The sequence below is a fragment of the Lates calcarifer genome, linkage group LG5 (genome assembly GCF_001640805.2).
Source record: "Lates calcarifer isolate ASB-BC8 linkage group LG5, TLL_Latcal_v3, whole genome shotgun sequence".
In the NCBI taxonomy this organism is placed as follows: domain Eukaryota; kingdom Metazoa; phylum Chordata; class Actinopteri; family Centropomidae; genus Lates; species Lates calcarifer.
Genome location: NC_066837.1, coordinates 2368742 through 2391487, shown reverse-complemented (window position 1 = coordinate 2391487; position 22746 = coordinate 2368742). Strand labels below are relative to the sequence as shown.

The window sequence follows — 22746 nt, the reverse complement described above, 5'->3', positions numbered from 1 at the left end:
TGATTTGACTAAGACAGAATGTGTGTGTGTATACTTTACGTGGAATAAAAAATATTTCCACCAGGCAGCAAATCAGCGCCATGCTCTCCCTGCTGACACCAGAACATCCTCATGAGAGCTTCCAGTTTTTCTAGGTCTGCTTCCTTTCATTATAGATTAATTGCTGATTATTTACATGATTAATTGATTAACCATTTTGTTTATAAAGTGTTGAAAAACTATGGAAATTCTCACTATATTTTCAAGAGCCAAAGAGCTGTTGATGGAAACACAGCATATACAAGCAAATGTGCAAGTATATCAGATATATATATAGATTGTTGCACTAGTGTCAAGCCAACAGACACTTCGGTGTAGAAAATGTTTGAAGGTGAAATAGTCTCATCCAGTTGGAAGAAAATAAGATTTCTGGAGGTCTTACAGTCTAAAGATGGAGGAGGTGATGGCTCCAAGGAAGGGGATTGGCTGGGAGCGCGGGAGGAAAAGATGGATGGAGACGGGTCATGGCGGGGGGTCCAAAATCACCCCCTGGATGTGTGTGAAATCACCCTGACAGTTAGACTGCACAGGCAAAACAAGCATCAGGAGGAAGAGATATACAGTAAGCCACCATGTTTTCACACACTGAAAGAGCATGTATGGATCCTCAGAAACACACCAAGTCTGAAAATATCACCCACTAATGGCAAGACGCTCGTGAGATTTGTCTTTGTTGTACGAGGAGTAGGAAGGAAACTCGAGGGAAGAGATGAACACAAGCACAGGCCTGATGAGGCGTGGTTAATTGAGTTTTGTGCAGCATGGCGGGGTCAGGGGTCAGCGGAGCGACAGACTCCCCTCGAGTGGCGACTCTGCCAAACAATAGCTCATTAAAGCAGAACGCGTCTCACACACACACACACACACACAATCACAGCCTCAGTGGGCAGTGAGGCAGTTGATCCGCTCAGCTCTGCTCTCTACAGTTAGATCTGACATGGAGGGAGAGGAGGAGGAGGAGGAAGACGAGGAGATGAGGGGAGCGATTCAGTAAGATGATGAGATACGTCGTGTGGATAGAGAGAAACAATAAGACAGACAGTGAGTGGAAGCACTGATCCTGAAATAGAGCAGGGCATCAGACCTAAACACTTTGAGTACCAACAGAAATTAAATCGAAAACTTACATTAAAACAGCAGTAAACACTGATCCCTCGATTAATCCCTTCAAAACATGTTGATTGGCTTCAAACTTAAGAATATCTAAGCATCAGAGAGCAACAGAACAGAAGCAACAGAAAAACACAAATATGTCTCAGCCCTAGGTTTTCTTCAGTTTTTCAAATTAAGCCTATTAAAAGCAGGTATACAATTATCTGTGCGTGCTGATGACTTCAGTGGCCTTTGGGTCGACATCAGCACGCCAGTTCTTTTATTTGAGTAAGAGAAAATTGAATAAAGAGTCGTAACTTTTTGTTGCACACATAGAATATATAATCCATATCCCTGTACGCTGGTTGGGTACCATGGGTTCCACATTTATAAAAGAAGAATCCTAACAATACTGACACTTGTTTATGATTATAACATCAAAGATACTGTAGAAGAAGCATGTCTTAGAGCGGTCAAATAAAAAGATACTAAATGTAAGCACAAAATGTTGGTTATCAACAGCTTCTATCCATATCTGCTTTTCAAAAAGCCTTTAAAAAACTCCCATATAAACACACAGGGAAGCAGGATACATCTGAGCATGCAGGAGGCAAATCAATACAACTGGCTAATTTTAATCTACTAATCAATTGAGCATCTGTGCAGAATGAGGTATCAAGATACACACTAACAGAATCCTCCTCCCCATAAAACCACTCACCGCTATTAGAGGGAGACAGACAGAGCAACAATATACAGTCTCAACCGGTCTAAATAAACAACAAAGAAGCCCAACACTTTTCTGCTTCATCAACAGTTTGCTAAACATCAATCCAGTTCAGATCGAAACCTTCATATGATCAGGTTTCTTTGGTTGGGACTCGGGTAGAAGAGACAATTTCCCTGTTAAATAGTGTATTTGTTGTGGTCCACCCTGTCTGGTTGCAGCAGATGGACCAAGAACTGGTCTGGAGATTGAAAATAAATCAAATTCAGGCCCTTTTAAGTTCAGCTCAAGTTATCTGTTTGGCATTAGTTTGTTTTATTATTTCTGGTGTATGAGTTTTGCCCACTCGGGACCACATGGTAACACACTCACACACCCTTTACAGTTAAGAGCATTATAAAGAAAACAAAAGTTTTAAAGGTGCTATATGTACATTTTTGCTATCTCTACATAGCCAATGTTAGCATTAACAGCTGTTTACTTACCAAGAGCTTCAGCTATTGTTATGTTTACAAGACAAGAATTTAGAATGTGCTCTCTAGGCAATGCTACTTCTTTTTCATCTCATGTTTAGATTGAGGGCAGACTTGATGACAGAGTGACTCACTATCATAAAGTGGTATTAGCCTATGGGACAGGATAGGCCAGGGCTAGCTGGTTAGCATCCTAACTGCAGTACAAGAAAAAAAGTGATAGAAATAAAATAAAAACAAGTGTTAACATTGTCGCTTTCCACCACTTGAGACAGCTCTTGGTGAATAGAGGAATCAACGTGACACTGAACTAGCAAGGTTTCTACTACACTGGTCTGTAAACAACTGTTAATGCTAACGCTGGCTACGTAGCGATAGCAAAAAACGTACATATAGCACCTTTAAGTGGGGTCTCAGACTGAAAACAGCTCTGTGCCAAAACAATACTGTGAGCTATGTTGGTGTTTAAGGTACAGGCGAGATGGTGAAATATGATACAGGAAGTAATAAATTTATTGCTTTTCAGAAACTAAAACACTGCACAACTATTTGTACAAGTACTACACACAGACAAGATCCCAAAAAAATGGTGTGACATGACATTGTGATGAGCTGTAGCAAAAGTAGTTCAACTTTGTCTCTGCATGACAGAGCCCCCTACACTGTAATCTGGCTCCATCTAACTATAAATGGAGGAATATCTGTCTGTCTATCTGTCCTTCAGTTTTATCAACAACTGCTCATCCGATCAACATCAAACTTGGCAGGTGTATTGCTGAGGATGCAAAGAAGTGCAGTGTCGATTGTGAAGTTTTTTGGATAAGTGGTTCTCAAGAAAGCTTCAAATATCTACATGTTACTCGACGTGAGGAAAAAGGCGGAACTACACTAAACTGCGATGGCACTTTGTACACCATTACCAGAGCAGAGCAGCCAACTCCGGGGGTAACAACTGACCTTCACACAGGTCACAAATCAATCTGAAATTGCCATTGTCGTAGGTGGTGGCAGATCTACATGTCCATGTCTACAGGTCTAAACTGTGGCGAGGCTTGGCAGGAGTAGAGGTAGTTGGACAATGACAAATGGCAAATCTGCTATGTGTCATGTTTCTGCAGTTCTGTTGGCAGCTTACTGATCCATAATCACAATTTCATAGTGTCAATATTTAGTGTAATCCTGCATTAAAATGTAATTATTCTCACCAAGAGAAACCAAACTGAAGGACAGAAATCAACAAAAATCATGGCAACTGCTCTGGTTTTAAATACCTATTTATAACAATTCTGTGCTACCCTGGGGTGGTTTCTTTCTTTGTTTGGTCATATGAGAACAGAGCAATCAGTACAAGATGTTACTGAGTGGGAGGTTTTGTCGGGTCGTTTCCAATCAGCCCTGGAGTGCTTCATTTGGACCAAGGTCTGACCGTGACCAAATATCCCACCCAGTTGCTTGGTACATGAAATCAAGAGTGGCAGCAAATATTCTGCTGCTCAGAACAAAGTCATTTCCTGACATGGAAAGAAAACGCGGCAGCTTTTATTGATAAATTACAATCTGCCTAAAACCAACTTCGTGAAATGTTACCAAGTCAACAAAAGACTGCACTGCAGATGAATTTTTCTGAGATTTTGCTTTCACCTCTTTTTTTCCTCTCTCCTCCCCTTCTTCTCCTCTATAACACCTCTGTCTTATAACCATCCTCCCCTCTTTCACCTCCTTCCTCACTAGTTCTCCTCCTCCATCTTTACCTCCCCTGACAGCCTGAAACAACTCTCCCATCCTGTTCCTATCCCTCCTGCTCCCCATCCCATCTTTCTCCCTAGATGCAACACAGTGGATGTGACTAATGTCAGCGACCACACACACACACACATTCAGAACTAAGGACACTTCATTAGCGGCATCTTTCCCACTGAGGGGCTGCAGGGAAGATGGTAAGATGATTATAAGAGAGAGAGAGAGAGAGAGAAAGAAGCTGAGGTGGCAGTCACTGGTAATAAAACTGAGAAACGAGGGGCGTGTGGAGAGAGACAGAGAGAAAGAGAAGGACATAGAAGTGATAGTAAAACTGAGAAAATTACAAATACTAAATATGTTTTCTACATATTCATACATACTTACACCTACTGGCATCTAGGTCCACTGAAAGTCTGTTTATTTTACTGAGGTTTTAAGATTATCTGAATAAATCAAGGTGAATGGAGTTCAAAAACTACATTTAAAAAAACTTGACTACTGCATTTCTTTCCAGAAACAGTGTCCAGGTTACTCGGGATAATCCAAAGACCACGCTGAGGACCGTTTCCAAGTTCCCAATGAAAACTGCTCCTAGTGGGGTCTGTGGATTATCCCGAGTAACCGGGACAGTTTTGGGAAGACAGAGATTACTGCTGAGTTTTTCAAAATGGGCTTTTTAATGATTGGACATTAAAAGAATAACACATGACGTCCTTCACACTCTGAATTCAATGAAGACTTGAGGAGCTCAGAGTTTTACTTCTGCACTTAACGAAGCTCCTATAGTATGTAAAAATTAGAGTAGAGTTTAGTTTGTGAACCATTAAATTGCAGGATTAAGGAGGTTTGTGGTTAAATCTCCAGTGAATTAATGTAACTCAATGCAATGTCCTCATAAGAGACAAAAACAAGTTGCTATGTGTGTGTGCGTGTGTGTATTCGGCATCCATGTGTGCATGTGGCAGCTCAGTTTCCCGCTCTCCGCTCACCGCGTCAGGCGCTAACACTAATCCTCCTCACACTCAATTAGCTGTCTCACTGGCGGCTACACATAATGGCTTACACACACACAGAAAATACTTTTGAACACACACACACACACACGCGTAACTTGATTGATATTTTTCTCAATGATTCATGCCCAATTTATATAATGATGCATCCAGAACCAGAAATAAACAGACGCACAGTCTGAGAGTGTGTTTTTTCAATTTGCAGTGTGTGACTGACAGAGTGAGTCTCGCTGTTTCAGTCGTTGATGTTTGAGTTGTGGGTATCCAGGATCTCTGCACACTATACACTCACTCACACACTCTCTCTCTCTCTTTCTTTCAGCTACACAAAGATAAAACATCAGAGTCCAACACCGACCTCGACCTGCACTTTCTCACACTCTCTGCTGTTCGCACGTTGACAGAGTTTGCTTTAAGATTTCTTCCTCCTGATTGTGCGTCGGGTTCGTTCAGGGTCAGGACAAAGAGAGCTGACAAGGAGACACTTCAGTTTCAAACTCGGCCCTTTTCAGACACCTGCAGCAAAGTTTCTGTTGCTGCTTAGGCACACTAGAAACTTTGAACTGAACATGAACACGTAGACTCAAATGTGGATGAGTTTTGAAAAGCCTGCAGTCTTTAAAATGTAATATTTGTTAGCTGATGACTAAATGGACAGACCTGACATCGGATACTGGGAGAAACAGCGTGTAAAACTGAATTTTTATTTGACTTTTCCTGGCAGGGAGCAGGAGTTTTGACTTTTTAATCCAACATTAAAATGATGGCGCTGACCTTTAAACTTCTTCTGTGCTATCGAGCAAACCAGTCTGCACTTCTTCCAGTTTTGAGCAGAACGCATTCTCTCTCCATCTCAACTGTCACCATCAAATAAAGGCAATAAAGCCCCCAGTGCTTAAAAAAAAGACAGTAGCACCTAACTGACTTTAAACTTATTTTAAGGTGCTGTTGTGCATCATCAGCAACTCTCATCTCAGCTCAGTTTTTGGGATATTTTTACCGAGCTGAAGACCTAGTTTGCTGTAAACTTTGTCATTTTGGAGCAGGCGATGATAAAACTTTTTGATGAGTGGGAACATAAGATTTAAAGTGATGTACTGAGTCCAGTCTTTTCTCTAATACCAGTGCATACACTCTCATGAACACGTCTTAACAGACTTCTCTTTCTCACACACTTTCCTCTGCTCAAATAACCATGCTCATCAGGGCCCAAAGGGGCATCCATTTTTCAGTGTTGCCATGACAATGCAGCGAGGAGGGGGGTTTTAGTTGGACTGGTGAAGTCACCTTGATAAATGACCCTCTTATTGCCGGCTGTCTCCCAGGAAATACTGTACACACACTCTCTCTCTCTCTCTCACACACACACACACGCACCACTAACTCTCTCTCCCCCAGTGGCTAGCTGTCCAGCTGACACACACACTCAGATCACTTTACATGCTAATTGGGCGACAAGCCCTTTAACAAATAGCTGTTTAATGAGTCACTCCTCTCTCCACTGCAGGGCAGGGACTGTCTGAGTCTACAGGACGGTCGGCTGGTAGAGCTCTGGGAGGAGGAAACAATCCAGAGGTCAAAAGGTCAGACTGGCTGTGTTTACAGGGACAGAGTAGCTGGTCGTTGGCTTTTCCCTGGTGTGGGGCTTATTCTTTTTTAAGGGTCAGTTCACATAAATCACAGATGGACATATTTTTTCACTTAACCTCCAGCGATAGGTTTCCCTGCAGACAGTTTGACTTTTATGTATCAAGGTTTTCAGATGTCCATCTCTGACATTTCTGTTCCCACTGCACTGTTTGTGTCCTCCCACCATTAAAACAATGTCCTGGTTACTGTGGATAATCCACAGATTTAAATTGAATGGCTGTACCTCTCGACAAATAGTCCCCAGAAAAACTGATGATAACATGTTTTCTGAGAAAAGACATGTTACTGTTTAGTCTTTAGTATTTTTCAAATCGACACACATCTTGAAACCTTGATGAATAAACCTATAACTATCTGGAAGGTTTGTATTTTGCGGGGTGTTTGTGCAAACCCACCAGTTAAGAGACTGGTTAGTGTGAAACTGTCATTCCAGAAAAGAAACATTTTGCATCTCACATCAAACTGAGTTAAATGAGAAGATGAATGTAGGACGTAGCGTGAGAAAAACTGCCAGCCTAGCTTGATCAAAAGAGGAAAATATACCATCCAAGGATGTCATATTTATTTTAAAAAGTTTATGAAGTGAAATGTAAAAACATGACATTTCTGTTTTAAGAGCAGTCAGGCGTTGGAGCTGTGGGTAGCATCTCAAAAAATACTCATATATGAACTAAACCCACAGAATGTTTCCGAGCAGCAGTGGCTGGCCTTTGTGTTATCTTCAGGAAAATGGAAACTCAGCCTTTTTGTTTCACTACTTCAAGAATGTCCTGAGGTTCTTATTTTTGATGACTGCATTTTATTACTTTGTTGTATAAGACGTTTAAGAAATAAAACACTTTCTCAGACACGTAAGACAACTCGTTGAACCCCCAGCCTGGGTCAAGAGTCATGTCAACAGCCATGACAACTGGAAGGTTTATTGCAGACATTATTATTAAAATAAATCTGGCATGTGAGTCTTTATCAAGCCTCATAAGTTGTCCTAGACACAGAGACTATTAGATCTTCACAGGATAAATATCTTCTGTGGCATTTTCACCTGATTATACTGAGCTGACATTACGTAGATGAATCCTAACATAAAATATCAAAGGTTAGGACTAAATTTTAATTGTAATTGTACCTGTATCTAACCAATCCTATTTTTCCTGTTTCTCCACTGTCAGTAACTGTTACTTTCTACAGCGAGAAAACCTTCAGTGAAAAACCGTCACCATCTCAGCGATGTAAAAAGACAAACGGACGAGTGGTTCTGCAGGCTCTGAGTTTTTTCCAGGCCATTTCTCTTTGACCGGGAGCCCGAGCCCCCATCCCCTGATCATAAAGCTATCAGCCTCAGAGGGGGAAACATCCTCCACGCTACAGTAAACCAGAGAGGAGGAAGGATAATGTATCTCTGCTGGCACCCCTGACAATCATCAATTATTCACACACAGGCACTCTAGAACCTGAAATAAACACACACACACTCGCAATGTACAAAAACATACATGTTCACGCTGCACTGAGAGCCCCATACAGTACATACACTTAGAGAGATAAAGTGCTTCCTTATTTATACACACACACTCCACACTGTGATGTTCTTAAGTTGTTTTTTAGGTTAGAAGATCAGAGTTTCTGAAGAGAAATCTCCAATATAGGATTTAAAGGTTGTGGTGATATACCTTGCATTTCAAGGCTCCTTTTTGGGGTTAATCTTCTGTTTCTTTGTAAATAATTGGCAAGTAGGTAGATGCCAGATTTGACATCACAAGTAGATATTTCAGTCAGCTACAGCAGAGCAGTATTCAAGTGGTAGTCCACCATCACAAGAAAATTCATCTGCTACATGTGCTGATATGATCCAAGTGCTAGTTTTTGTGAGAAGATGTGTGACTCCTGGAAGTTTCACGAAAATTAGATCAGTGGGGCAGCGAGGGAAGTCTTTCAAAGTTAGAAATATCTACTTCTAATTATAGCAACATGAGTCATTCCTCAAAGTGGCATGAAAATTGGATCTGCAACATCTGAGAATACAGAGTACAGCTTACAGTACAGGCTTAATATTTTTGACTTTGAAGAGAGGCCATCAGACAGAAACATGTCGTCAGAGTTTTATCTCTAGTGGTGTGATGGTCTAAATCTAACTGAGTGGACACTTTATTAGGTGCATGTGTAAAATTTTAATTAATTAAATAAAACAGCGCAGTATATAATAGATAATAATGTTCAGTTTTTTAATTGACACTGTCAGGTGTTAATTTGACTATAAATTCATTATTGAGGCTGTAGTTTGCAGTGGGGTTGAACTGGACTACATTATGTTACAAACACAAGGAAGGGAAGAATATAAGACACATATTTAAATATAATGTAGTCTAGTTCAACACCACCATAAATTACAACCTAAAGTAATAATCACATAGTTGAATTAACACCTCAGGCCATTATGAGCCTCATTAAGGTAGAATATGTGGCAGAGCTGTTGGACTAGATTGCAACTGATTGTATAGGTGTCCCTAATAAAATGGAAAGGGACTGTAAATGTACAGCTAAATCAAAACATTTGTGTAGTGAGGAATGTCCGTGAGGTCTAACAGGGTGAGAAACACCTAAACAGAACCCACATCTAAAAATAAAATGAGATTATTTTACACTTTACACTGAACCTGAAATAGAAAGAGTGCAGGGGAAGAGAAGAGGAGGATACACTTGTTTTTTTTTCCCCAAACAGATGATGAAGAGTTCATACAGAGCATGAGATGTGTTAATTATGAAAACATGGCAATTCAGAGGAAATAAAAGAACTATTAAATGTGCAATTGCAACAGGGAACAACTGCAGGAAAGAGCAATGATGCCGCAGAGCAGCACTCTGAATCCTGGGAGTCAAGTGGAGAGTCAAAGTGTGTGTGTGTGTGTGTTTGGTATGAAGTTAAACAGACTACTGGTAAAGAGAGCTGGAATGAGACACTGCAGCAGACCAGAAATGACACAAAGTGTGCACAAACACACACACACACACACTAATACTATGAAATAACTACACACAGGGTGAGTCACACTGATAATTAAATTCTCACTACAGACTCATTTGCAAAGAAACTCCCCACTTCGTCTTCCTCTGTCACACACACACACACACACACACACACATCCATCTTACACAGACAAATTATAAAATATATGTGTCTGGTTATACCTTCATACCCTGACCTATAAAGCCTGGTTTTAAGATAAACCCAGATCTGAACTGCTCCTTGCTCCTTTAAATGAGAAGCAGCAATGTGCCGTCACTTTGAAGGATTCCCCTCATCTTACTATCTGTCTGTGTGAAGAAAATATGAACACACACGTGCTCAGTGCATGACTACTCACAGCCTCTCGGTCCCTCTGGGGATGTTTTTGGGTACGGAGTGGATCCCCAGGCCATGACAGTCCACCGTGTTCCCCAGGCAGCTGCACGGAGCAGGGCACGCCTCCGCACCTCCCCGACCTGCCAGCAGCACCAGGATGCCCCACGCCAGCATCATCCGCAGCCCAGACTGAAGAGCCCGACCCGGGGGCCCCGCTGCCGCTGCCGCCATCCCGCAGCCTCCTGACCCGGCTCCATCCCCTCCTCTTCTCCCAGCAGGCATCCTGCTATCCTGCGGCGCTCCACCACCACCACCACACTGCAGACACCGGCACAGATCCTGTCCCTTCTTTTACCTCAGGAGTGAGTGACCACCACCAGTGATACCTTCCTTAAAAGTGGGAAGAAGTGCAGTGAGTGAAACGCTTCAAGAGGCTGAGACAAGACAGCAGCAGCAGTGCAGCCAGGTGAAGTTCAGCTGGGACTGAACGGCTGCCACTTGATCCCAGAGTGGCCTTTCAGAGAGAGAAAGAGAGGGGGGAAAAAGACAAGTATATCCTCTTCTCCTTCTTCTTGTCCCCAGCTTTAGAGCTCCCTCCAACTGCCTTACCCTCTTCTACTCTCCTGTGTGTTCTCTGCTCTCTCTCTCCCTCTCTCTCTCTCATGCAGCCGTACAGTGTGCTTGCCTCTCCCCTCCACTTTTCATTGAGTCATTGTGCACTGAACAGTGAGCCACTAGAAAAAAAAAAAAGAAAAAGAAAGGGGGGGACTCCCTCACTCCCTCTATCTCACACACACACACAGAGCAATCATCCATCAAAAGCTTTTACAAATAACAGCACTCAGACTCCTCCCATGCCACCCCCCCCACCCTCCAGTCACACACATACATGCACACACACACACACACACCAGCACCCGGAGTGAACTCACATCTATTCAGTGACAGGAGTAGCGGGAGCCGGCACCTCCAGTGACGGCAGCCTTTTTCTCTCTCTCTCTCTCTTTCTGTCCTTCTCCTTGTTTCTGTCTATCTCTCTCGCCCACATGCGCTCTCCTCCCTTGGGGGGGAGAAAAGAGCCTAAGGCTGCATGGACATGATGAGAAGAGAGACAGAGGGAGGAAGGGAGAGGAAATCGTGATCAGGCTGAAGCATCCGACCGGGAAGCTCCAGAGAAAATGTGAGGACAGAGGAGGAGAAACAATTTGTGGAGAGACAGGACAATAAATGTGAAATAAAAGGAGATGGAGGAAGTTCTGCCGTGTGTGTAAATGTGATAATGTTTTTTTTTTTTTTTTTGCCATGGCTCAGTGCCAAACCATCACACCAAGCTGCAGGAACTTGGGTTGGGGAGGAAGGGGAGAGGAGGAGGAGGGGTGGTGGTGGTGTTTCTTATGAGACTGGCATAACTGGAATGCCATAAGCTGCCACAGAGCTTACTCAGAAGTCTATTATGAATTCACTGGCAAGGCTTTGAAATTCAAATGGAGCCTGGCTGAGTTTTTTTTTTTCCCTTAAATCTCCACAGAAACGCTGGCTTCAGCTTTTGTCATTGCCATATTACCAAGGAAAAGAGGAGAAAAAGATCTGAATCATCAGGGACATGGTGGAGGAAAGTCACCAAAACATAAACCTACTGTGCACCACTACCTTTGGAGCTTACTACATTTCCTAATTAAATCTTACAGTTTCAAGTAATTGCTTACCCTGTAAAACATCAGAAACTGGTGAAGGATGATCCAAAAATAATCCAAAATCCACAGAGAAAAGCTGCAAACATCTGAGAAGCTGGAAGCTGCAAATGTTCTGCATTTTTGCTTGATAAATGATCAACGCAATTAATTATCAAAACTGTATGTTCGGCCAATCAATCAAGTCACCAGCTTGATTTATGCTGACCGTCGGCACCAAAGAACTGGGTGCTGGATTAAGCTGTTTTAAACAGATCAGTTACAGCAGAGTGAGGCATTCACGGTGCTTTGCAAGAAGGGAAAGAGCAAAAACATGATGCTGGATTCTTTGTTTCCTCTGTGTTTTCATTTTCATCTGTAGCAGTTGCCATATTCATCACTACATCAGTGATTTCTACAATATATCTTGCGGTTACATGGAGTATAATTAGATTTTCTCTGGCTGGCAGATTTGATTTGGGGTTTGTTTTGCAGTATGATGATCAGCAACTGGAGGGCAGAGTTTACCCATCTTTTTATTTACCACCATACATGAGTGATTATTGCTCATGGCCTCACTTTGTCTTCTCCCCGCAGACTCAGGATGACGGGTTAATTTAACCAGGCGCTCTTCAGAAGTGATGGAAAACAAATTGGCCACAGGCAGAGCCCGGCTGCTTCCTTTGTGCAGCTGAATTGAATGACTCATTCGGCGATAATCTGCAACAAAGGGAGGGACGAGATGTTGACATCTCCAGGGGGGTGGACCCCCTTATTTCTGGGGCCATAATAGGTTTCTGAGGCAGGGGTGGGTGGGGGGAGTTTAACTGCAGACGCGTCTGAATTGATTTCTGGAAGGACAGAGCAGATGCTTTTGTCTCAAACGCGTCAAGTTCACAATAGTCCCTGCATCTACAATCATTTGGCACCAAATTCTCCAATCTCACTAACAAGAGAAGACTTACCCATTGACAAAATTAACAATAAATATATTACCAGGTTAATTTGATGAATTAAGCCATTAGATTAGAGGAAACAGTGGCTCCTACTATCCTCCTGCTGTGATTTAAAGATAAAAAGCTAAAAAAAAACAATCAATTTCAAACCCTCTCAACCAAACACACAGCTTTTAAAACTAAAATTAGGCGATTTCTGCTCAGTTAAGTTTAGCGTCAACACATCATGTTTTTTTCCCATCTCATCAAACGTGTCCCTGTGATCCAGTGGCGTCAGGTTTATTTATTCCTGCCTGCTGAAACACAAGTGGAAAATGTGCAAAACCCACAATGGCTGAAAGAGCATTGCTGTGTTCTATTTCATAGCATTTAGATATATTTGCAGTTATAGATTTAGTTCATCGTACTAAAACTTTGAATAACTGATAGTGTCTTTGTTCGATATTGTCCAGAGATACTGGATGTATTTTTTAAATACATGAGTAGAAGTAGGTTTCGAGGATTAGGATACAAATTAGGATCAAGACGGATGATCTGAAAGCAGAAGAATCACTGTGTCTGCTGAATCCCTACCAGCTCCTGAGTCACTCCACTGCCTGACCTCTGACCTCTGACCTTCCTGGAGGGGGAGAGAGAAAGATTTGCTCTATGGGTATCAACAGAGTATGATGATGAGTATTACCATCACAATGAATCAATGTGATAAACAGAAGCTAAAACCTCCACTAGAACAGAAAAATAAAACCAAATATGACGACTGTATTCTGAGCCACAGGGATATAACCAAGAGCTGTGAAAACATGGTAACTGATGTGATGTATCTCAGTTCATGAGGTTGGTGTTTGTGATTATTATCATCAGCACATACCTCTGTTAGCCAATAACCCCCTCTAGTGGACAAACAGGAGCACTACATTGATGAAGCCTTAGCTCCAGTACAACCTGTTACAGCATGAGATTTCTTTCCTCTTATTAACCACAAACTGTGTTGGAAATTCAGTGAAAAAGAAAAACACAATGGAAACAAATGAGACATTAAATCAAACATAACAGCAGATGGACGGTAGGAAACATAAAAAAAAGTTTTAATCCAAAGCGGACCATTCGCCAAGGAATTCAATGTACAGGGTTAACTTATTTTACACTAGAATACACAAAAAAAGGTTACCACAGTTTAAACCACATGGTCCCACAGTCACAGATGAGCTCATCATGACAATGGAAAAATTGTGCTTGGACAAATGAGAAGACAAAAGCTTTAGATGATCACCTTTAACCTAATAAAAAGATAGTGTTTCTTCACATCTGATTCACCCACATTAAGAGAAAAGGTGCACTTAAACACATGAGGCAACATTTTAAAAAAGGGGGAGTAAAATTCAACATGTTCACTTTTGTCACGTTCAGTTCTCATCAGTATTTATCTTCATTTTCACAGTGTACAGAAGAACTCATCAGAGACCGTGCACAGCAAGCAGAGATCAGTAACTAAACCTTTCACATTTATGTAAAGGAGAAAAATAAAACGTGCAACACTGACACTTAAAAAACTAAGGGGTATTTTGTGTTTCAAATATAAATCATACATCATACAGAATGTAACTGCTCCCATTTGAACAACAAAATTTAAAAAGGGGCTTAAAAAACATCAGTGTACCTTAAATCTTGCTTGTTTTGTTGCTAAATCCCACCAACATAAAATAAACATTTCTGTAAACCAAACAGCAATAAATCCAGCAGCTCTCCCTTAAAACTTCAGAGAACTGAAAAGGATGAGAAGATGTCGAGAGAAAAGTAAACAATCTCAATCCAGTTTCAAAGGGCTGCTTCTCTGCAGAGATGAATTCAGTCAAAACCAAAAAAAGAAAAGGGTCCTGTGACGCCTTCATGACATTACACCATAAAACAAAAGGAGCTCTTTTAGTGTTCGTCTGCAGCTGACACGTCAGTCACGTTCAACACCTCGATCACTTCCTACAAACCCATCGTTACAACATCCACAACACTTTCAAAACAGGATGCACCGATAACAGATCCTCAACATCAGACTGAGAAAAAACAAAACGAATCAGGTCTTAGAAGATTTTCCAAACCAATAATGTATCCATGAGCATAAACCATGTGTTGCATCAAACTCGACAAAAAGTGGGGGTGTTGGAAAAAACATGTAATTTCTCTGTCCAGGAAAAAAACAAAACAAAGAAATTTAGTTCCTGGAACTGGTACCGGTGCATCCGTACTCACTATACAACAAACTGAGCAGACATTAAGTCAAGCCATGAACAGTGAAGTTTCAGGAACCAAGAACAACATATGAATACAATGAAGACTGTCAAAGGGGCATTAAGTAACACTTTTACTTTCTGCAAATACAAAAAACTCACAATGTATCTGCATTGTTTTAATTTTCTATTCCCTCGTTTTTTAAGATGGAAGGAAAATATCAAGTAACAAAAAATGTGCAATAGTTTACTTATTTTTTGAGAGAGATTTATGGATTTGAATCACAATTTTGCAAATTTATACTGTATTCTAATCCAGCAACAGACTGCACTGATGTTGGTGGTTTACACATTATAGATAGTTTTTAAAATTATTATTTTGTAGAGTTTTGTAAAGAAACTCCATGAGAAGTTGTATAATTCCTCCTGTAAATTACTTCATGTCCCTTTGATCAAACATTTTGTGTCCCTGTCGTCTCTTTACATATATACACTAGTAACTGTAACAGGCTTATGTTTTTAACAGTTGTGCTGAAACAGAAACAGGTGACAATGTCTGACATCCAAACATGTTAAAGCTCCTTTCTTACTTTACCTGGACTCGTGCCTCCTCTCAACACATCTGCCCTCAGATACTGGACCACATACAGACCATGTTAAGAAGAGAGGACCCCTCTGTAACAGATTACTGCTCATTTCCATCAGAGTAAACACATACAAAAGCATCCTTTCAACTTTCATTTAAACCATCAACATAACAAATCTCACAAACCATGACCCCAGTTGAAGTAAAAAAATAAAATAAAACATTTTAAAAATATTATAAGTCCTGTGACATGTTCTGGGAATGTAATATTTCATATTTGATAGCTTTACAAACATTATGAAACCAGTCAATGGTTTCATAATCGACAACCCTGTGAGAGTAGTAAAGTGTAATGATTGTTAATTAAATCCTATTTTTCACATCAGGATAAAACATTAGAAAAATAATGCCAAACTTAGTGCTCACTGATTCTGGATCAGCAGCAAAATACCAAGAGATTCTCACCCAAATATCGTAACCAACTTTTGTACCAAGAGCGCACATCACAACGTCTAAAAACTTTAAACACACACACACACATACAGACACACACACAGTACAACATTTATACATATTCTGCATGCTACAGCTGTTAGCTCAGCTAGCTAGTGGTCATAGATTCTGATACAGTAGCCAACAAAACAAGTTTCAAGTGATAACTGGCACAAGCAGCTCAGAGCCAGTGAAGCCAAACCAAAGAAAGAGACTGGTTAAATGATTCACAGTGAGGCAGAGCTGAGCGATAACCACAAAGATTAGAGCAGTGTTTATTCAAAACAGAGTACCGTCCACCATGATGAGGATTAATGCTTGTGTGAATAACTTGGCGTGATCTTGTAAGAGACTGTATAATACAGGACTTGCAATCGTGCCAGGTGGCGCAGTTTAAAAAAATCTAAATTTTTTATTTGCTTCAATTATTTATTGGTCAAAATGTATAATATTGTGATTCTCATAAGTGGTTGTATCGTCCAGCCCTACATCCTCTCTCATCACAACTGATTTCCAAAATAAGACGAACAAAAATGACTGAGAATAATGTCTTATGTGACTGAAATCAAATCACAAATAACCTTCAATAAATAATATCAAAATTAGTTTAAAGAATTTTAAAATGTTGTTAAATAAACAAGATCTGCTTCTGACTTTATCAGGGTCCTAAACATGAGCTTATTCTTACAGAGGCAACCTCTATGGACCCTGTGGCTGATAATTCAATATTAGTGATTCTTGCCTGAATCAATCAGAATCTTGATGTGGAAATAAGTTGCATTGTATGTTAACCATCCCAAACTTAATGCCGTATAAAATAAAAGCTGCATGGAGGATTTTATTCAGTTTGTTAACGATGTCCAGCAGTGGAAACAGACAGACAGACAGACAGAGTTCCTGACTTTGGTTTGGCTGCTCTGGCTGAGGCTAAAACTGCTTTATATTAGTCACAGTTATAACATACTTACTACAATCAAAACAGAATGATAACCATGAGGATTAATAATATTAATACTGCCCATATCTGCTCTGAGATGAGAAGCACATGTCGGGTTTTATGCTGAGACCTCCTGAGCAGGAGAGAAACACATCCTGGCCACTGAGGGGGAGTCCTGCTGAGAGATTAATGGAGCGAGGGGGAGAGGAGGGAGGATGGATGGATGGATGGAGGGAAGATTTTCAGTTACAACTGAATGCTAACAGCGGTGACGTTCAACTATAATGTTATATGACCTATAAAATAAATAAACACGTTTTAAAAGTAGCACTGAAGCAGGAGCCACGTTTTACCATTTCAATATCAAGGTTTGGACAGTTTTCTAAATGATGAGGAATAAATCCTCATGTAGTTTGCTTTGTTCTTCCAGGTGGACAAAACAGTGGCATTAAGAAGCCTATGTTTTAAGCAAGCTTAGTCGTGGTGTTCTAAGTCTGAGAAAACAAAAAAAAGACAAATGATCTTCAAACACAATGTTTCATGAATACAAGTTGATGAATACAGCCAGCGTTTTCTAGTGCATACAAAACTGACCAAAACAAAAACAAGTCAAGCTTCATGTTTCCTCAAAATGGCTTAAAAAAAAGTGAGTTACTGTGGATTCTGTTTTCAAGTCTGAGTTTTTACACATTATTTGGTACAAGATTAAATTAATTTTACATGTGTATGCCTCTGAGGGGTGAAAGCAGAATCTGCAGAGTAATTTTAGAGAACTGTGTCATACCTTGGAAACCTTCAGAGCTTTGTCCTTAGTAAAAGTAAAGTCTGGGTTTTTTACTACCAGCCCCGCCTTTCCCAACACAGGACCATTTAATGGGCTGTTCACCTGCACACACACACACACACAAACACAACAATATGATATGATTATTTTTAATGGAAAGAAAAAAAATAAGATTTTGGGTGATATGCCAGTTTTGTAGCAGATGGAAAAACATCACAGCAGAGAAAACAGTAATAATACGAAGCCATGAGAAGACTCACCGCTTGGAGGACGACGTTCTCTTTACCAGGTTTTCTTCCGGTGCGGGTGACGGTGTCGGGGGAGATGTGTCTGACTCGTCTCTCTGCTGTCAGCTGCTCCCCACGAGCTTTGCGCTGTAAAGGTTTGAAAGCACAAGTTATGAAAGGTCGGTTTAGCTGAGAGTGAAACGATCACGACTGGACAAAAAAATTCAAAGTTCACTGACACAACATCACAGGATTCCTCTAAACCACTATCTAACTGCTGCTGCTCCTCATCACACTTCACAGTCATATTTGATGTCACTTTTAAACTGGCTTCTTTGAATTGGTAAAGCATACTGGCTGATTTAATAACAATCCAAAAACTAAAAGGTTATGAACACGGTCTCATCAGTCTGTCAGCTTTAAAAAGAAAATCATTGGGAAATTTTCACTTCCAATATGTACAATAACTCAGAGTTTAGGATACAACAATGTCTAACTTCCATGGACTCAGACTCCAAGTTTGTTTGTTTGGTTTCTCTCCCTTAACTTCTTGTTTTATTCCTTTGTGATTTTCCAAAATGATTATAGAGCTCCATACCTTGATGAGGCCACCAAAGGATCGTGAACGGGGATGTTTCTTGCTGGGAGCTGCGGGGCCCTGGTGGTTCTCGTTGGTGGGGGTCCCTGAGTTTGTCTGTTTGACTAACTGCGCACAGGACAAAAACATGCACAGTTAATATTATGAGACATTTACCACACACTGTTTTATTTGCATTGGAGAATTCAGCAGAAGCTTTATATTTTCAGTTCAACCAGCTGGACTCTAGGACGGTAAGTGAAACCTGTCGGACGAGTTTCTTTTTCTTAGGCGGAGTCCTGGCATGTTGTGGTGGACGTGTCTGAAGAGCTCCTTCAGGGCCTCCTCTGTGTACTGTTGAGCTGGAGACTGGCACTGATCCTGAGAGCTGGGGCCCAGAACAGCCGTCCTCTTTAGGGGCAACGCAGTCCGCTGAGCAGGGGAGCTGCTCGCCGCTAGCAGCTCCAGATCGTCCTGAAAGAACACAGAGTGAGTCAGGCTGGCTGGAGACTCAAAATGAGGAAAAATAAAATCACAATGATAAAAAAAGAAGAATTAGTCTAGTTTTCAGTTCACTTATAATGTCTCACAAATATTATCTTGTTTAGAAGCTGGATTTGACTCTGAGTGGATGAAGAAAAGGACTAAAAGGAGCTAAGCATACTGCATTGTGGTATGTTGTATTACACGGTATATTCTCTACAGAATTTCTAGGTGGGAAAAATTGTTGATCTAATTTGAACTCATCAGCATCCACTAACCTTGGTGTGCAGAGCCTTAGTCCCAGTAAAGTGCACTCTGGCATATTCCCGCAGGTAGACTGGAGCCTGAACAACACACAGTAGATACACGTCATTCATCCACATGTTATCCTTTAAAACATATATATAGTTATAGTGTATAGTCATATACCATGTTTTTAAAGCAACTTTGTTTCTGTGTGTGGCTCTTACAATGTTTCCAGACTTGCATAGTGTGTGATAAATAACCAACCTTAGGTTCATTTTTGAATTGTTTGATTGTTTAGTCGTGTGTGTGTGTGTGTGTGTGTGCTCAATAATCACCCTGAAGAGTTTCTGCGAGTGTTTGATGAGGAATGCCATGCTGTTGTTCAGTTTCTTCAGATTGTCTTTCAGGTCACCAGCTGTCATCTGGAGCAGGACAGAACAGAAGTCAGAAAAACAGCTCACTGCATCAAGCTGTTTTTGACCACTTATCGCCTGTATTTAAGCACAAATCTTACGTGTCTGGGCCACAGGACATGCGGGGCAAACATGAGGGCCAGGTTGAAGGCGGACATCTTGTTCTTGTCCTGCTGCTTGGCAGTGTGGTAGAGCAGGTCCAGCAGCAGTTTGAGCAGTGAGCGGTTGGCCTGGGGTAACAGCAGGAAGAGAAGCTGCAGGGCTTCGATCTGACGCTCCTTGTTGGGTATCGCAGTCTTGTTGCCTTGTTCGTCAAACAGAGTCATATCTGGGAGAGAGATGAAATGTCTACTAACATTGCTGCTATTCTTAAATGTGAACATTTATATGTGTGTGTGTATTCCTACCAGCTATCTTTAGGTGTGCGTGGAAGTGTCTGTGTGTGAGCAAGGGCTCGGGCAGTTCTCCCAGAAAAGTCTTGAGCAGCGTGGCCACATCGTTTGGGTGAAAGTCTCCAGACGCCAGGTCGACATCAGCCCCGCTGTTAAGGAGCTCTTTAAGGGCCTGCTGCCGAACACTGTTTCCTGGCACCCGAAACAGCCCCTCCACATGTAGATCTGAGTACGTCAGAGCAGGTGGGGATCAGAAAATACAACTTAAAGCATCTGGAGAATCTCTTAGTCTCTTAAATGCTTCCCCCCTCATGCAATCCACATTGATCAAAAAGGGCTGTTTGGCTTAAAAAAAATCATGGGTGTGTAATGTGTTTAAAAAAATCGTAAATAAATTCCTTGGAGCACTGAACCACTTACTTTTGCTGAGGTACTCAATGAGCTGGTAGATCTGGGCGATGCAGCTTTCTGTCAGTGGGGTTCCAAACACTACGCCTTTATCTGTGATTGTATTGGGAGAGATGATGAGTGGGCGATAGTATTAAAAGTTGCTGAAACACATCAGAGAAGCTGCTCTTCCATTTTTTCTACAGGCTTATCACAGGAGGACAAACAAGCAGGACAACACATGCTAAAAGCTGACATGTTCCCAGTATCATTTGCACTCATCCTGTCTTCTCTGTAAAAGCACAACACTTCCATAACTTCCAAAACACAGAGGTGGTCTGTGCGATCAATCAGAGAATACACAGTGGAATAAATAGGAATGGGAGGAATGTGGCAAAAAAAGAAGAAAAGATTATTTTACTTGCTTGCCACAGTGATTGTTGAACTACAAAATTTATGACTAGTCATTTTTCCCCATTACCATCAGATTTTTTTGTGGAATGATGGACATTAACGATGCTCTAGTCTGCTAAATGCTGTAAGAGCAATAAAACGATATTCATGCTCATGATAACTTCTATATGTCACCTAGTCCACCTCTCACCTTTGCGTTTGAGGAAGTTGAAAGAACGAAAGAAGCCTCCATTTCCACCTGTTGGGGTCTTAGGGCCCTCTTCGCCGAGGAGCTGCGAAAATTCTGTCCCAGGAAGATCAATAAGACGAGTGATGTTACTGAGCACCAGCTCCAGGAAAACATCTGGGCTCTCGTGGCGGAGTTTCTCCACAAAAAAGTCTGGATTGAAGATGACAGGTGGTCGGCCAGCGCGAGAGCCCCCGGGGGATTCCTCATGGTTGATCACCATACTGCACACTGTACCTCTGGGGTGGGGGGGTAGAAACAGATAGATTGCAGGTGATTGCTATACGCAACATACTATAATATACATCAGTCAGGTGGATTATGTATATACAGAGCCACACACACCTGATTAATCTGATATGTAAGAGATGTGATACATAATATGATAAATACAAAGTAAAGGTGTGCAGTCTGTCCTGTTACAAGGTAAGACTCCCACCACAGAGGAAAATCATTATACAGAGTGATGGCAGAATCTTTGTTGAATCTGAATCTGCATAAAATCAATGACATTATCAATTTAAATGTCCTCCAGGTCCTTTGTGTGAGAAGTTAATATGTTCGACATGTGTTTGCTTGGAATTTCTCCCACACCTAACTACATGCATGTCAGGTGTTAGCACTATAAATAATCCTTAAATTGTCCTTGACAAAAGGCACTGGCCTCTGAGCTGCAGTTTGTTTAAGAGGCAAATGCAGCTGATACATTTTACAACAGAAAAGAGTTAAGATGAATCCAACATAATGCAGTATAATGCATAAATGATGCATCTACGGTTCAGTTTTTGGTGTTTAATGATCAATTTTGAATCCATTGTTCAAAATGGTGCTGTATACAGATAGCATTATATAACAATATATATTATCTTTATCACAGACTGTGACACCCCATCATAAACTACGACCTCACATGACTAAAAACTTAAAATTGTTGAATAAACGCCTCTGACAAGTTAAAATTACAGGCTAAACAAAGGCAGGATTTATTGAATGGCTGTTGATAATGTGTCCACACCTGTACAAAGTGTATGTATGTAAAAAGACACAGGAACAATGAAACAAAAGCACAACACTGCATCATTAACGTAACCCTGCAAAGTTTTATTTATCTGCTGTGTAGTTAGCGCATGCGTGGTACCAACTTAAGAGCCCTTAGCTAACAGTGCTAACGTTAACGTATATAACAATATCGTTAGCTAACAGTGCTAACGTTAGCTAACCCAAGTGTAACTTCTTTTTAAACTTAACGTTTAAATTGTTGTCAACAATATCTGGCCACAAAGCTGTAACTAATCCTACTCCTAACCTGCTGTTAACGGATATTTCCAGCTTTGTTACGGTAACATTAAGCAGTTAAGTTAGGTGCTAACGTTAGGTGCTGACGGATAAAGATGACAGCCCTTGTCAATCAGTCTCACTAACGTAAAATGCGTTTACCTTAATAACTCACAAGCTCAAATTTAGCTGTGAGTAAAGTCAACTCTCCATCAATATAAATATCATGAAAAAAGAAAAGCCTCTCAACGTCCGTCTCAATTCCTTCTTACCTTCTATTTTGAGTGTTTTCATCGACATCTTTCCCCGCAGCCATGTTCAGTTTGAATCCTCCGCTGTTATCCTCCGGGCCCCGCCCATCTCATCACCCATTGGTAGTTTGTCG

At 41.0% G+C, this 22746-nt stretch overlaps 2 protein-coding genes across 4 annotated transcripts in view; both read right to left on the bottom strand.

The window, feature by feature from the left end:
- LOC108880824 (slit homolog 1 protein) overlaps positions 1-13202 on the bottom strand; it is a 58567-nt gene extending 45365 nt beyond the window's left edge. For 2 of the 3 annotated variants that reach the window (XM_018672542.2, XM_018672544.2), the window contains exon 1: positions 10097-10967. In XM_018672542.2, coding sequence (XP_018528058.1) covers positions 10097-10356 — 260 coding nt within the window. In that variant the 5' untranslated portion in view covers positions 10357-10967. Of the gene's footprint in view, positions 1-10096; positions 10968-11006 lie in introns of those variants that run through there. The other variant, XM_018672543.2, reaches the window with a different exon arrangement.
- A 557-nt stretch (positions 13203-13759) lies between these two features.
- arhgap19 (Rho GTPase activating protein 19) lies at positions 13760-22746 on the bottom strand. Its single transcript, XM_018672546.2, is given in 13 exon segments — positions 13760-17112; positions 17722-17823; positions 17982-18095; positions 18547-18654; positions 18791-18823; positions 18826-18999; positions 19287-19352; positions 19590-19676; positions 19769-19995; positions 20075-20284; positions 20480-20560; positions 21051-21325; positions 22634-22746. Coding segments are annotated over 13 exon segments (1578 nt in total). The 5' UTR covers positions 22678-22746; the 3' UTR covers positions 13760-17055.